General features: G+C 42.1%; 1 protein-coding gene across 1 annotated transcript in view; it reads right to left on the bottom strand.

Moving 5' to 3' along the window:
• Window positions 1-13,365, bottom strand: part of MSN (moesin) — a 39,858-nt gene that overhangs the window by 6,801 nt on the left and 19,692 nt on the right. Inside the window, exons 2-8 of the mRNA NM_001389367.2 lie at window positions 12,736-12,819; window positions 5,263-5,358; window positions 3,166-3,440; window positions 2,666-2,749; window positions 2,163-2,309; window positions 1,610-1,706; window positions 112-275 (exon numbers count right to left, since the gene is read on the bottom strand). Of these exons, the coding sequence (NP_001376296.1) occupies window positions 112-275; window positions 1,610-1,706; window positions 2,163-2,309; window positions 2,666-2,749; window positions 3,166-3,440; window positions 5,263-5,358; window positions 12,736-12,819 (947 nt within the window). The remainder of the gene's footprint in view (window positions 1-111; window positions 276-1,609; window positions 1,707-2,162; window positions 2,310-2,665; window positions 2,750-3,165; window positions 3,441-5,262; window positions 5,359-12,735; window positions 12,820-13,365) is intronic.

The raw sequence follows: 13,365 nt of genomic DNA, 5'->3' as shown, positions 1-13,365 counted from the left end.
TGTTCTTGGTTCAAGCAGGTTAGCGAGTGTGCTGCCAGCACTTCTATCTAGCACATGATGCTACTGTGGAGTGACCAACCAAGTCCAGGTTACTCGGAACCTTGCACAAACCTCTCCATCTGTTTCTGATGCTTCTCTTCCCGAGCCTGTGCTTTCATCTGCTGCACCTCAATGGTATCTGGCTTACGTCTGCGCATGTAGAGCTCATGGTTTCCCATACAAAGTGCCAAGATTCGTTTGTTAATCCGTAACCGAGGGGCATAGAATACGAAGTCCTTGGAACAAGGAAAAGGCAGCATTAAAATTGTTCCTTCAGCATAGTAAACCCCCTGCGTATGCAATACACATCAAAACCCTCAGCTTTCTAATATCGCTAGCCAGCATTTCTGATCAGTGTCTAATTCACTACTGATAGCAGTCAGACTGCCATCTTTCAAGAGTGAATTTCAAGCTGATAAATTAACACAGGGCAGAATTGCCCAGCTTCTTGTTACAGTACTTGGTATCATCGTAAAGCATTTGTAGTACACAGAGTACATAGCAACTTGGCTCTTTTGTTTCATTACAAATACAACCATAGGTTAGTTTACGAGGGACATTGAGGCTATGTCTTCTTCCACCTTTATTACTACTTAGTTCCTTAAGTCTGGTCATCCACATCACGAAGTTTTTCTTATGCCACAGTGTTAAACATTATGTCCTAAGGAAAAATAACTTAATTCTGTTAAAACAAGAACAGCAGCAGGAAAATGCTTCCAAGCAGCCAAAAAACAAGAATGACTAGAACAGAAGGTATCAGCTGACACAGAATATTAATAGGCCTTAAAGTGTTCATTAAAAAAAAAAAAAACATGAGGAAAAAATGCTCTCAGTGTACCCTACAAAATGATGTTAAGCTTCAGATTCAAGAAAGTAAAACACGGTGAAAGATGATTCCACACTGCTAAAGTCAGTGGAAGCATACAAGAGTTAGCGCAGGTGCTTCAGACCCCTAATCGTATCAGAATGGCCGTAGGAGAACCAGAAACCCTAAGCAAAAAGCCTCTCTCCCACTGACTTTGGATAGCATAAGGTTACGCTGAACAAATGCCTCCCTTCCCAGCCAGAACCTATCTCCATCTATCCCCTTATTGCTGTTCATTACATTCTGGGCATACTGCCCCAAACAGACCAGGTAGTAGAGAACTACTTAAGCGACTGCTGATGTTATTGATAAAAATATTATTTACAACTAAAAAAATAGAAGTAAAAACCACAGACAACTGATCATTCATTTTACATGATCCAATAGCAATGGGACAAGGGGGAATTGGCTTTAAACTAAAAGAGGGAAGATTTGGTTTAGATGTTAGAGGGAAATCCTTTTTCTCAGAGGGAGGTGAAGCCCTGACACAGACTGTCCATGAAAGTGTGGGTGCCTTATCCGTGGAGGCCAGGCTGGATGGGGCCTGGGCAGCCTGATCTGGTTGGGTGGGGGGGGCAACCTTGACCACAGCAGCAGGGGTGGAATTGGATGACCTTTAAGGTCCATTCCAAACCAAACCATTCTACAATTCAGCTAAGAAGAAACTGAAAGTTTGAAAGCTTTAATATGGATGTTGCTTCTTACTGGTGCTTTCTTGTCAATAGGCTTGATTACAAACTTCTTGTCATTGAAAGAAATATTTCTGATCTCACTCCAAGGGAATCCAATTTTTGGTGTTAGCCTGCAGAAGCAGAAAACAGAGGAGATAAGTCCCAAGTCATTTCAAATTCCTGAACTACAACATAAAGCTCAAAATTCTGAAAAACCTGCCCTCATGATAATTCAGTACTCTCAGGTTGATGGGAATAAGCAAATAGAATTGGTCAGATAAATGAACTTGGGAGAAGTTCTCCAGTCCTGTTTGATTAAATGGAAAGCAGCTGAAGAATGCATCCGCATCAGGAAGACAAAGGATACAGCTAAAACTAGCTTGATAAGATTTGACAGAGTCTCATGGATTTTGCTCCTAAGCAGCACATTTTACAGTACATTCTGGCAAAAATACAACCAAGAACGATATATAAGAAGCAGAGTTCAGTATAAGAGCAAAATTCCAGAGCAGATTAACAGATTACTTTTAACTACCTTTACACTGGAAAAGAGACGAAAGCAGCGATGAGGAGAGCGGATTTATTACCTGTCATTCTGCTCGTAAATGTTGAGTCCAAGAGCATCTACGCCTAGCCAGAGTTCAGAGCCCTTTTTGTTCTTAATGTTGAAGTAGTTCACACCGTACATTTCCAAATCCTGTGCAATTTTCAGGTACTCCAAGACAGCATCTTCTCTGCATCATGCAAAAAGAAAGCAGATATTCTTTCTTGAGTCAATAAGCCATTTGATCAAGAAGGTGCTGACTATCTACACAGATAGAGCAGCAATAGATTGGCAAAGGTTCTAAGAATCATCCTTGAAGATAACAGTGAACAAGCTCTGCAAGTTCAGTTTTGTTTTTACTAATATCAGCCAGTTATGTGGACTAGCAAGGTCAGAGGCACATTGGCCTAGTTACTCTCAGTAGAATAACCTGATGAATGCTAATTCATCCTGGAGCAAACTACAGATTATTGTGTGACCTCATACATTATACACTAGCATATACCACACTATCTTAAATGCAGCAGTTTCACATGTATCAGTTACCTAATCATTCCTCGATGTTCCTCATGCCACACTTGGATCCTCTCCTCCCACTGGTCCTTGTTAAGTTTGTGCTGCTCCAGAACTCTAGAAAGAATACATTGGATTTTTAAGACCAGCCACCACATTTATGCACACACCACCACATCGGTCCAGAACAACACTTCATTAAATGCTCCATGAGCATCATAGCTCCCAATACAAAAAACACTCCCAGAAATATGGTTTTATAGTAAGGCTAGGCAGAGACACACCAGTACAGTATTCCAGAGTTCTGACAAACAACAAGCTGTATTCAGCTATGCTTCTCCTTGTACCACTACATTTTCAGGTTTTTTTTTGTAGCTTCTCCAACTACTTCCAATTACAATTTCCTCAGCAGCAATAGGATCATTAAGAGAGGCTCCAGGCTATATTTTATTCTGAATGCTCTGGTTAAGACTCCAAAAAAATTCCAAACTTTCTAGAGCAAAGAGGTTCTAAAACTGACCAGATTCACATACCTCTGTGGCAGCAGTTTGTCACTAGCAAGGTAACCAGACTTGTGCACATCTTTATTGAAGTCTCCATACTTTGACTGGACAGCATAGGAAGCCAGCAGGACAGCTGTTTCTGGAGGACAATAAATGTCATCATTCAGAATTGCCTCCTTCACTTGGAGGAAGAATAGGCGCTGTGTGATGTCCTGAATCAACTCTTCTGCCACATCTTCCGGGTAGAACTTGGCTCGGAATTTGAAAAGAAGAGGGCTTTCCTTGCGTACATCCTGTGCTGTTACCTGGAGCAACAGAGTTATCAGATTTTATAGCTAACATATCAAATGAAAGTGAGCAGGATTAATGGACAGGAAGAGAAGACAAGCATGCATTGGAAAAAAATCCCTTTGCAACACAAATATGGATGGGCAAGATGCTCACATGAGCATCACATTAACAGTTACAAGGGTGGTTAACAGATCTTGCAGGCTGGGGAAGATTGACTGTATGATGGGGAATAGGGATGTGTGACCTAGGAAGAATACAAGGATGCTGTCCAGACATGCACAGATGAGATCAGGAAAGCCAGGTCACAGACAGAATTGAACTTGGCAAAGGATGTGGAAAAATAACAAGAGATTCTACAGACGCACTGGTCAGAAGACAATGGTCAAGGAGAGTGTATCCCCTCTGATAAATTAGAAGGAAGAAACGGCAACAGACATGAGAAGGCTGGGATACTCAACAAGTTATTGGCCTCAATCTTCACAGAATCACAGGGATTGGAAGGGACCTCAAGAGATCATCGAGTCCAACCCACCTCCCAGCACTGAAGCAAGTTCCCTACAACAGGTCGCACAGGAGGCACTCAGATAGGTCTGGAATATCTCCATAGAAGGAGGCTCCACAACTTCTCTGGGCAGCCTACTCCAGTGCTCCATCATCCCTATCATAAAGAAGTTCTTCTGCATGTTTGTACGGAACTCCCTATGTCTTCACAGGCTTCCCACATCTCTCATGTCCTTGAAGCTCTAGGTGAGTGTTGGAGGAGTAAAACTCCTCCTGCTGTAGCCTAAGAGCAAGTCTGAGACTGCCTGATGGGACTAACGTGTACAGGTCTAAGGGGCCCAATGACATGCATCCAGGATCCTGATGGAACTGAACATAAAGGCTGAAGGCAGATCATAAGGAAGGGATGCCATCCAAAGTGACCTGGTCAAGCTTGAAAAGTGAGACCATGTGAACCTGATGAGGTTCAACAAGGTCAGGTGCATGATGTCTCACTTGCACTGGGGCAACCCCAGTTATGTGTACAGACTGGGAAAATAACTTATTGAGAGCAGTCCCACAGAGAAGGACTTGTGGCTTCTGGTGGACAAAAAGTTTGACACGAGCCAACAGTGGGTGCTTGCAGCCCAGAAGGCCAGTGGTACCCAGGGCTGCACCAAAAGGGCAGGGGCATCAGGGTTAGGGAGGCAGTTACCCCTCTCTGCTCTGTCCTCCTGAGTCCCCATCTGGAAGACTGTGTCCAGGTCTGGGGCCCCAGCACAACAAAGGCATGGAGCTGCTGGAGAAGGTTCAGAAGAGGGCGACAGAGATTATCAGAGGACCGATGCATCTCTCCGAACAGGAAAAGTTGAGGAAGATATGCTTGTTCAGTCTGAAGAAGAGAAAGCTTCGCGGAGACCTCACTGCAGCCTTCCAGTACTTAAAGGGAGCTTATAAAAAGTCATTCTCATTCCTGTTTACATGGTCCAATAGGACAAGAGGAAACGGTTTTACACTCAGAGTATGGTGAGGCATCAGCACAGGCTGCCTAGAGAAGCTGTGGGTATCCCATCCCTGGAGGTGACCAAGGCCAGGCTGGGTGGGGCCCTGGTCAACCTGATCTGGTGAGTGGTAATCTTGCTTAAGGCAACAGGGTTGGAACGAGATGATCTCTAAGGTCCCTTCCACGCCATTGTATGACTAACAATCAAAGGAAGGTGATATCAACTCACTAATCTTGCTGTAATTTCATGTGTATAGAGAAGCAAGAACAGGCCCTTGATAGAAGTACAGAGACTGCTCCTGCCCTCCAAGAGAAGGAAACCCCAGACAAATGCGAGGTTGAAGCAAACATACCTTTTTATTTAATTTGAGCCACGTTGAGAATCCCTTTGTGTCTTGATACTGGAGTCCAAAGAACCAGACTTCTCTTAGACCAATTGTCTTGACGACCTGGAACAAAGATTATTAGCCATAGCCAGACAGACTTATCTCACTGGTAGCAGAAAACCTATCAAAGGTAAGATCGTATGAGCGCAGAGACAAGCATTGCACTAGCATTCTGCCATCCCTGACACTGTGCTCATACATAGACAACAGAGCATCTGAGGAATCCTATGTGGGAAACATATGCATCTTTCTCCCCCATATCCTTAAGATTTGTTGCTACTTAAAATCGGATACTGTGTTGATTAGCCACTTACAAGCCAACTTTTATAGCCAAAATACAATGCAATGGATCTGCCAAGTGTAGCAGGTAAGAGTCTCCACAGGGAATATCTACGCTGGTATAGAAGCTCTCTTCTGAGTCGCGCCTATAGCAGGCCACAAGTGCTACATAACTAAGAGTTAAGGCAGCTTTACAAACATACTGTAACAAAAGAAAAGAGCATCATGGGGAAGGGTAAGACTACTGCAATATAATGCTGACAGAAAGGAGAGAGAAGTTTCTTTATAAGGCAAGTTCACCAGCACAAAGGCCACTGCTTTGTGCTCTGGCAAATCTGAGACACACCTGCCATAGGGTTCATTCAGTCTAAAAACTGAAATTCCTTCATGACCTTCCTGGATACCCTGGAGTTGATCTTATGCCTGCACATAGGGCAACTACCTACTAGACAAAGGAGGAGAAAGGATAAGACACCTATCTTTAGGTCTAACACTGTACCTGGGGAACTGCTTTTCAACACTACCCACCTCTGTGCTTGCTCACAGCTTTCCTCCTGCAGAGGTTAAAGGATTTGACAAATAGTTGAAGTAGATTTAGTACTGCCTTGTCTCTTGTTTTACATGACGTCTCTCTAATCCTCTAATTTCTTTTAAGTTACTTCCTTGCTGATTCCTAAAGATGTGCTCTATTCTCTTTTTATGTGGAGTCCAGATTTGTTGAGCCACAACACTTAGGACAAGGGGTCCCTGCAAACATTTTACTAGTTCAGTTATTTATGGCTTGGATCAGACATTTCTACTCGCTTTACAGAAGTAGCATTATGGCAGAAAAAAACAAAGAGAACTTTCAGCAGAGGCATGCTATTAGAAACACACACAACTTACACAAGGCCACGTAGTCTATATACATGATTCTTCAAGTCCATGAAATTATTTAGCCTGTCTTTGCTTGAATATGGAGAACTGGCCTAAATAATGCAGTAAACAAAGAAGAATGTGTCTGATAAGCCTTCACTTGCACGTGTCACATAGTGGGATGCATCCAGCTAAGGAGGCTTTCAGAGAAAGCATTAGATTTTGCTGTGTATATCGAAAACACTTGGTAGAAAGAGGAAGAAAGGCTGTCATAAGGCCTAAGGAAAGCTTTGTTCTCTGCAATATTAACATTTGAATAGGAAAGAGGCTCACCCCTACTGCTGCATGTGTCTGCTTGCCTCACTTTCATTTGTCTGCAGCTTAAGCCTGGGAATTCAACAAGCAGAGCTGCCAGCAAGGAACTGAATGGCATCACACTGAGGCCCCGCACAAAAGGACTTTTATTCCACAGCAGAAGTCTGCACAGCAATTGCACTGACAACAATGGTCTGGATAGAGGAGAGGGGGAGACAGCACAGCACACAACTTCACAGCCCCAGTCGTCTACTAAATCAAACTAAGACGCATTGCAATTCCTCCTCTAGGAATTATGTGAAACGTAAAGCAATGCACATGGTGGCTTTTTATCCTGAGCATGGATCTGGACCATTCAGCCTTCATCCTGAAAGTAAAGGTAGATGATGGTAGCCCCTATCAAGTGACAGTCCTTTCCACATCAGCTTCAACAGGATATTTGCTTCCATCTGGAAAGCAAAAATATCATGAACTAAAAAGTTTTCCACAGGAAAACTCCACCTCTTTCGGGTCTGCATGGCTTTCTCACCTCCCCCTCCACAAGTACCAGTCTCCTTCCCAGCTATTGTTCTTTCCATTAAGAGCTGTCCCACAGTAGAAGGAGGGCTGCAAGTAGGCCTCTTAAATGTAGATTTTAGCATCAAGATGACTGTCCTAGATTGCCATAGTTCTCAGTCTAGGGAAAACGTCTGGTGAAGAGGAGGCTCAGGGGAGACCTTACAGTTCTCTACCTGAATGTAGAAAGTAGCTGAAAGGAGGTTGTGTCGAGGTGGGGGTCGGCCTCTTCTCTCACATAAGTAGCAACAGGACCAGAGAGAATGTCCTCAAGTTGCATCAGGAGAGGGGGGGGGGGTTCAGGCTGGATATTAGGAAAAATTTCTTCTCTAAAAGATTGGTTAGGCACAGGATCAGGCTCTGTCCAGGGAGGTGGTTGAGTTACCATCTCTGGAGGTGTTCAAGAAACATTTAAATGGTGTTCTAAGGGACACAGTTTAGTAGTGAAATATTAGTGGTAGGTAGACAGTTGGACTAGATGATTTTGGAGGTCTTTTCCAACCTTGGTGTACTTCATGGAATACACCACACATGCAAACAAGTGCAGATCCAGAATGAAAGCAATATCTACACAAAGATGAAAGCAAAGTATTCAAGCAGAAAAGATATTTCAAGTTCCTGTTTCAAAGGACAAAGCATCACAGGGTATTCCACAACACTACATATGTCTTGAACATCGCCTGTTGTCCTGTCCAAAGATGAAATGGCCATGAGAGGCATGTCAAGTATTTTTGAGAGAAATCTGTTTGCAAACAATATTGCTGGACTAGCTCTGACCTGGTGCCACATTTGCAGTTTAATATGCCGTAGTTTTTCTATTCAATTTCGTAAAAGAGGCACTTTGCAGATAAATGTCATTTAATAATCCTGCATTCACTGACACTGAAAACCTCTGTGCCACTGCACAAGTGTCCTTCATTGATTAGGCCATAGATTAGACAATGCAAAAGATTCCTACCAGGCCCAGACATTATTTGGTTTTATTTCATGCAATGATTATGACTGGGGAAGACTTCTCTCAGTTACTTTTCAAAATGAAATACAGCATTGGCTCAGCTAGTATTCAGGCTCATTATGTCCAAAATGGAGCATGAGTACAGAAGAGTACAAATCAGAAAGGAATTCACAGAAGGAAAACCAAGAAAAAAAAAACCTCTTCTTAGTTCAATTGCAGAACCAGGTTTCTCAGAGAGCCCAGCACTATTACATATTCATCTCAGAAGCGCTCCCTCCACCTCTTAGAGAGAGGTAGTACTTCTAAAGCATAAGCTGGCCTTACCAGAAATTCAGGGAATGTAATCCAAGCAACTCACTGAAATCTAGACTAGGCCAAGAGAATGACACTGTGTGCATTAGTTGACTCTCTCTCTTAATGATATGCAAAAAACACAGCAAATCTGAGAGGGGAAGAGAGCAGTTGCACTTTGACCAAGATTAGCTACAAAGCTTCAAGTCACTTATCCTCTGAAGAAGTGAGTGGTTCCATTAACATTACTGTTTGCTACAGGTCCTCATACCCAGGAAAGTGTCTTGGGAAGGCCAACCACTTGCTGTCACAATGTGAAGTAATATAAAGTTTTTCTAGTGTCACATTCCTCCTTAATCTGTACTTGACTTCACAGCTCTTAACTGGACAGCTGTTGCCTTCAAAGAGATGGTGTTTTTTCTTACTCTAAAGGTTTATTCTGCTGTGACATGCTGAAATCACTCTCTTGGATTCTATGATGTCTAAAAGCTAGTATTAGAAAGTCTGAAGTTTATGTGATCAACTAGAGGCTCAGAGAGCACAAAGTCATTGAGAAGAAAATCTGAAGTCAGAGAAATAAGAGTTCATTGTAGGATGGAAAAAGAAGTACTGACTAAACAGTTTAGAAGCCACTACTCAGTTGTTTTTTTTTTTTTTAAAAAAACCTGATGTAAGGCTTATCAAGTGGGTAGAGATCCCACCCATCTATTGTACTAACCACTCAATAGATCTAATATTGCAGACAGCTAAGATGCCTCTACAAGAAGCTAGAAGAAATAAGAGGCTTTCAAGGGGGAAAGAGCAAGAAACCAAAAGGGTCCAAGGTCAAAAGTCTCAGAAAAAAAAAAGCATTTGAGAAGCTGCCATGAGCATCTGATTAGGTACATGGAAAACGGGAGTATGCTTTCATACTACAGATGTGCTCAAAATAGTTGAAGATTTCATGACTACAGCCAGAGTCCATACTCATCCTTCACAGAACTACTGGTTTTCCTGGTAAGTTGGTAAGCACTGCAGTTCAGCAACTGATACTAAGAGGCACATAAGCAGAGCTGCTGAAGACAAGCTTGTATAGTCCTTCTGTCCCAGCTTACACAGGTTTTGTCAGCGTAATCTATTTAATGCTACAACTGTACAATTACAAGCATTGGGAACAGGGTGATATAGGTAGATCTCTAGTAAAAATCATCATGTTACTGCCCTATGTATCAATTCATAAGGATTTTTCCGCTCCAAGGTATCTGACTATAGAAGATAACAGCACAAAAGTTTACTTGGGAATTTAGCCAAGCATGAAAGAGTGAGACAGGAGCATCCCTACTTCAGGTCCATTCACCTATTATTAGTGTGGAACTTTCTAGATTCAAACTGCTCTTCCTCATGAAGCTATCACCTATGTATTAGCTTTCAAAAAGCTCTTTTAATCCTAATTCAGAGTAGGTCATAGCTACACTGGGATAATAATATATTCATTCTACCTTTAGAGACAGCAGGTGGAATCAAATGCTACCTAAACACAGCTGAACAAAGCCAGCAGTGTGCACTGAGATAACTGTGCAGCTAAAAACCTTGGTAAAACTTATTTGCTTCTTGCCTAATTCAGAACTGACAACTCACTCAAAATGAAAGGGCATTCCGGGGCAAAAACATTCAGGATATCTAAAAATTTTTCTGTGAAAGAGTTGAAGTTGGGTTTCACACCAGAAGGTCATTGTGCTGCAACAGCAAAAACATAAGGTTGCTTAGTAGAGAAACTCTCTCTACCCTCAAAAAAACCCTGATGATGGCAGACTTTTTCACATTCAGCATCATGCACAAAACCTAGATTAGCAGGAGCACATCATAGCTTAAGGAAGCTAGGAAATTAACACTCATTTCGTTTTTATAGATCCTAGCACGAGACCAAAGACCACCTCAGGATAGAAATTGAGACAGAGTGAGCAGATATTAGTCAGACAGCAATCACTGCTTAGATACCATTAGTAGCGTCAGCAGGGAAAACAGTTCTGGACTAGCCCTTGAGAGGAACTAATCTACGTAAACAGCTCAGCCATTTTGAACCTATCAGACACATGCCAGATGAAAATATAAAAAGCATGAAGAGGACAAGCCAGAATTGGATAAGCTACAAGAATGCACTTTGTCTAAATTCTCTTAAGAGTGAACAGGTATTGGTTTTAAAAAGCAATGAAGAGAAACAATGAGGGTAAAGCAGAGCGCTGGATTAAAGGTGAATTAAGTGAAGACAAGAACAAAACATATAACAAAGGAAAGGAAGGTTTATGCAACAGTAAGAAGCCTACAGCTACAGTATACAAGTACTTGCTCCCTTATCCCCAGGATTATCAGCCTCCTTTATGTGCAAGTCTGACTGTGGACAAATTCTCTCTTTTGCACATGCAGCTGTTCACAGAGGAGTGAAATCAATTACTAAGAGATGAAAAGTTCCCATACAGGAAAAATGATCACAAGCTTCACAAACACAGAGAAGCCGCTGAAGTCCAACTTTCACACCACAATTTCATTTGGTACTGTATGTCTAGGGAGGCAAAAGCTACACATGGTCTAGAGCGGACTGAAAAATTTATGCACAGATTTAAAGCACTACTGACTTCAGCAGCAACACTTCTTAGTACCTGGTGCTTTATTTAGACAATGACAAAGATTAGATATTGAAAAATAACTACAGGAAGCATCCAACTGAAGAAGCACCTATCCAAGAAAAAAAGTCAGTTCACCTTTTGATGAATTTAGGAGTATATCACGTCAGCTTTAATAGAATAAGGTTTCATAAACTAAATGGTGGAGTTCCACATCGCACACATGCATTCTGGAATTATGGAATCCAGAACTCAATTCCACCTATCAAAAGAACTGCGAGAGGCTTGAGATCACACAGGGCTCAATACACTGGAGCAACTACGTAGTAACACGCAAACAGCGGAGAGACTACAATGCAGCACAGAATTTTTTTGAAAGCCTTTTTTCCCTATCCCATCATAAAAAGGCACTCTTTGCTAAGCCCTAGAATATCACTCTACTCTCTCCATTCCAGGGCTGGGCTATAGAAAACAATATGATATCTAGTTTTGAATCATTCAGGTGAGTATGAGGGAAAGTAGCAGTTTGTGGTTAAACATTTAAAAAAAAATAAATGAGGCTCTCTGGCCTGACCTCTATGGGTGGGTCTGCTCTTCAGTTTCACTGTTTATTAAGACAGGCTCAGGGTAAAGCTGGCCCCAGAATGCCTAGTACTACCGAGCCATGGCCATACCTGACATATCCGGTTTGGCAGCTCCTTCATCTGGTCATGAATCTGAGATTCATTTTACTTTCCTTCAAGCCATGAACTTATTGCTCAGATTCTTCTCTGATTAGGAAACCCTTGATTTTTTCCTCAGTGTCCTCACAAAGCCTTGACTGTCTACAGGAAGAGACTACATCACTTGCTAGCAGCACAGATGCTTTGAGTGGCTAGACAGTTGCCTAGATATGCCCTTCAGGATTACAGCAGGAACACACAGTGGAGCCTGTCAAAGTTTCAGCAGCTGCAATTAACAGTCAGTCTTCAGCTGCTCCAAATTTGGGATGCATGTCTACCTCCTTCTGTTTGGACCAAAGTAGAAAGAAGTTTGCCCAACCAGTGAATGCAGGGGAAGACAAAAGCACCCATATGAAGGCTCAGTACAGTACATAACTTCTCTTAGAATCACCCTCAAGCTGTGTTGAGAGCATAGAATATCACTTTACTTGCACAATGTTACAACAGTGTTTGAAACCTCAGCTAAGACCCTCCTGTTCTAGATGAGTTATTCTTCAAAATCAATTACACAATGATTGCAACTAAGCCAAGCAACAGTAGCTCACCAGCTGCCCTGTAAGACTGATCTCATGAGTTGTGGCTGCAGATATCTACTGCTATCCAGCACAAATTATGAACTACGGTACCAGTACAGTTTAGTGAAAGTAAGATCAGCTCCTAACATATCCCTGGAGCTAAACAAAAAAAACCAAAAAAAAACAAAAAAAAAAAACAGTAGTTTTGAAAAAAGTATGTAATTTCATATTTTTCTGAGTTCTCTTAAAGTTACTATACACACTGTCATTTAGTATTTGAAGCCCTCTAAAAACTGTTATCAGAATCACAACACCAGCATCAACTTCAGATCTTCTGCAGCTCCACTGCTTACCTGATCAAAGAGTTGTTTCCCTGTAGTGTTGGGCTGGATGGCAAATTCCAGCTCAGCATCCATGGTGGTAACACGCACGCTGATCTGGAAAACAGAAGAGACATCATTATAATGCATGCCCTGACACTACAAAAAACGTCATCCACCTCCATCCAGGGATGCATTCCCAAGCTTCCAAGAACTCCAGTGCTAGCAGTTATAAAGTCACCTGCCAAGACAGCAGCACAGTGTTCCCAGCACCCATCACTTCAGCTTGCTCACAGAGCATAGCTTTCCAGTGTCCTAGTGTAAGTGTTCATCCTGCCTGATCCAACTCACATTCAAATCTACATACTGATAGCATACAAGAGGGCCCTCTACAGCTTATGAGGTTGTATTTCTCAGTGTAGAAAACCCTGGAATCACTCAACAAAGCAAACATGTTCCAGACCTTGGCATATATGAAGGATAAAAATCAAGAAAGTCCCTGGATGCATTAACAACCTCAACCTGCTGCAGAAGAGTAAGAGGTATAGAACAATATTGTTCCAGCCCCCATGGATATCTGGGGAGATTATAAGGCACAATCCCTGGTATTGTTCAAGGGCTATGAGTACAAAGCAAACAAGTTAGAATAACCTCACATGCTAA

The sequence above is a fragment of the Gallus gallus genome, chromosome 4 (genome assembly GCF_016699485.2).
Source record: "Gallus gallus isolate bGalGal1 chromosome 4, bGalGal1.mat.broiler.GRCg7b, whole genome shotgun sequence".
NCBI lineage: Eukaryota > Metazoa > Chordata > Aves > Galliformes > Phasianidae > Gallus > Gallus gallus.
This window is presented reverse-complemented; position numbering and strand designations above follow the sequence as displayed.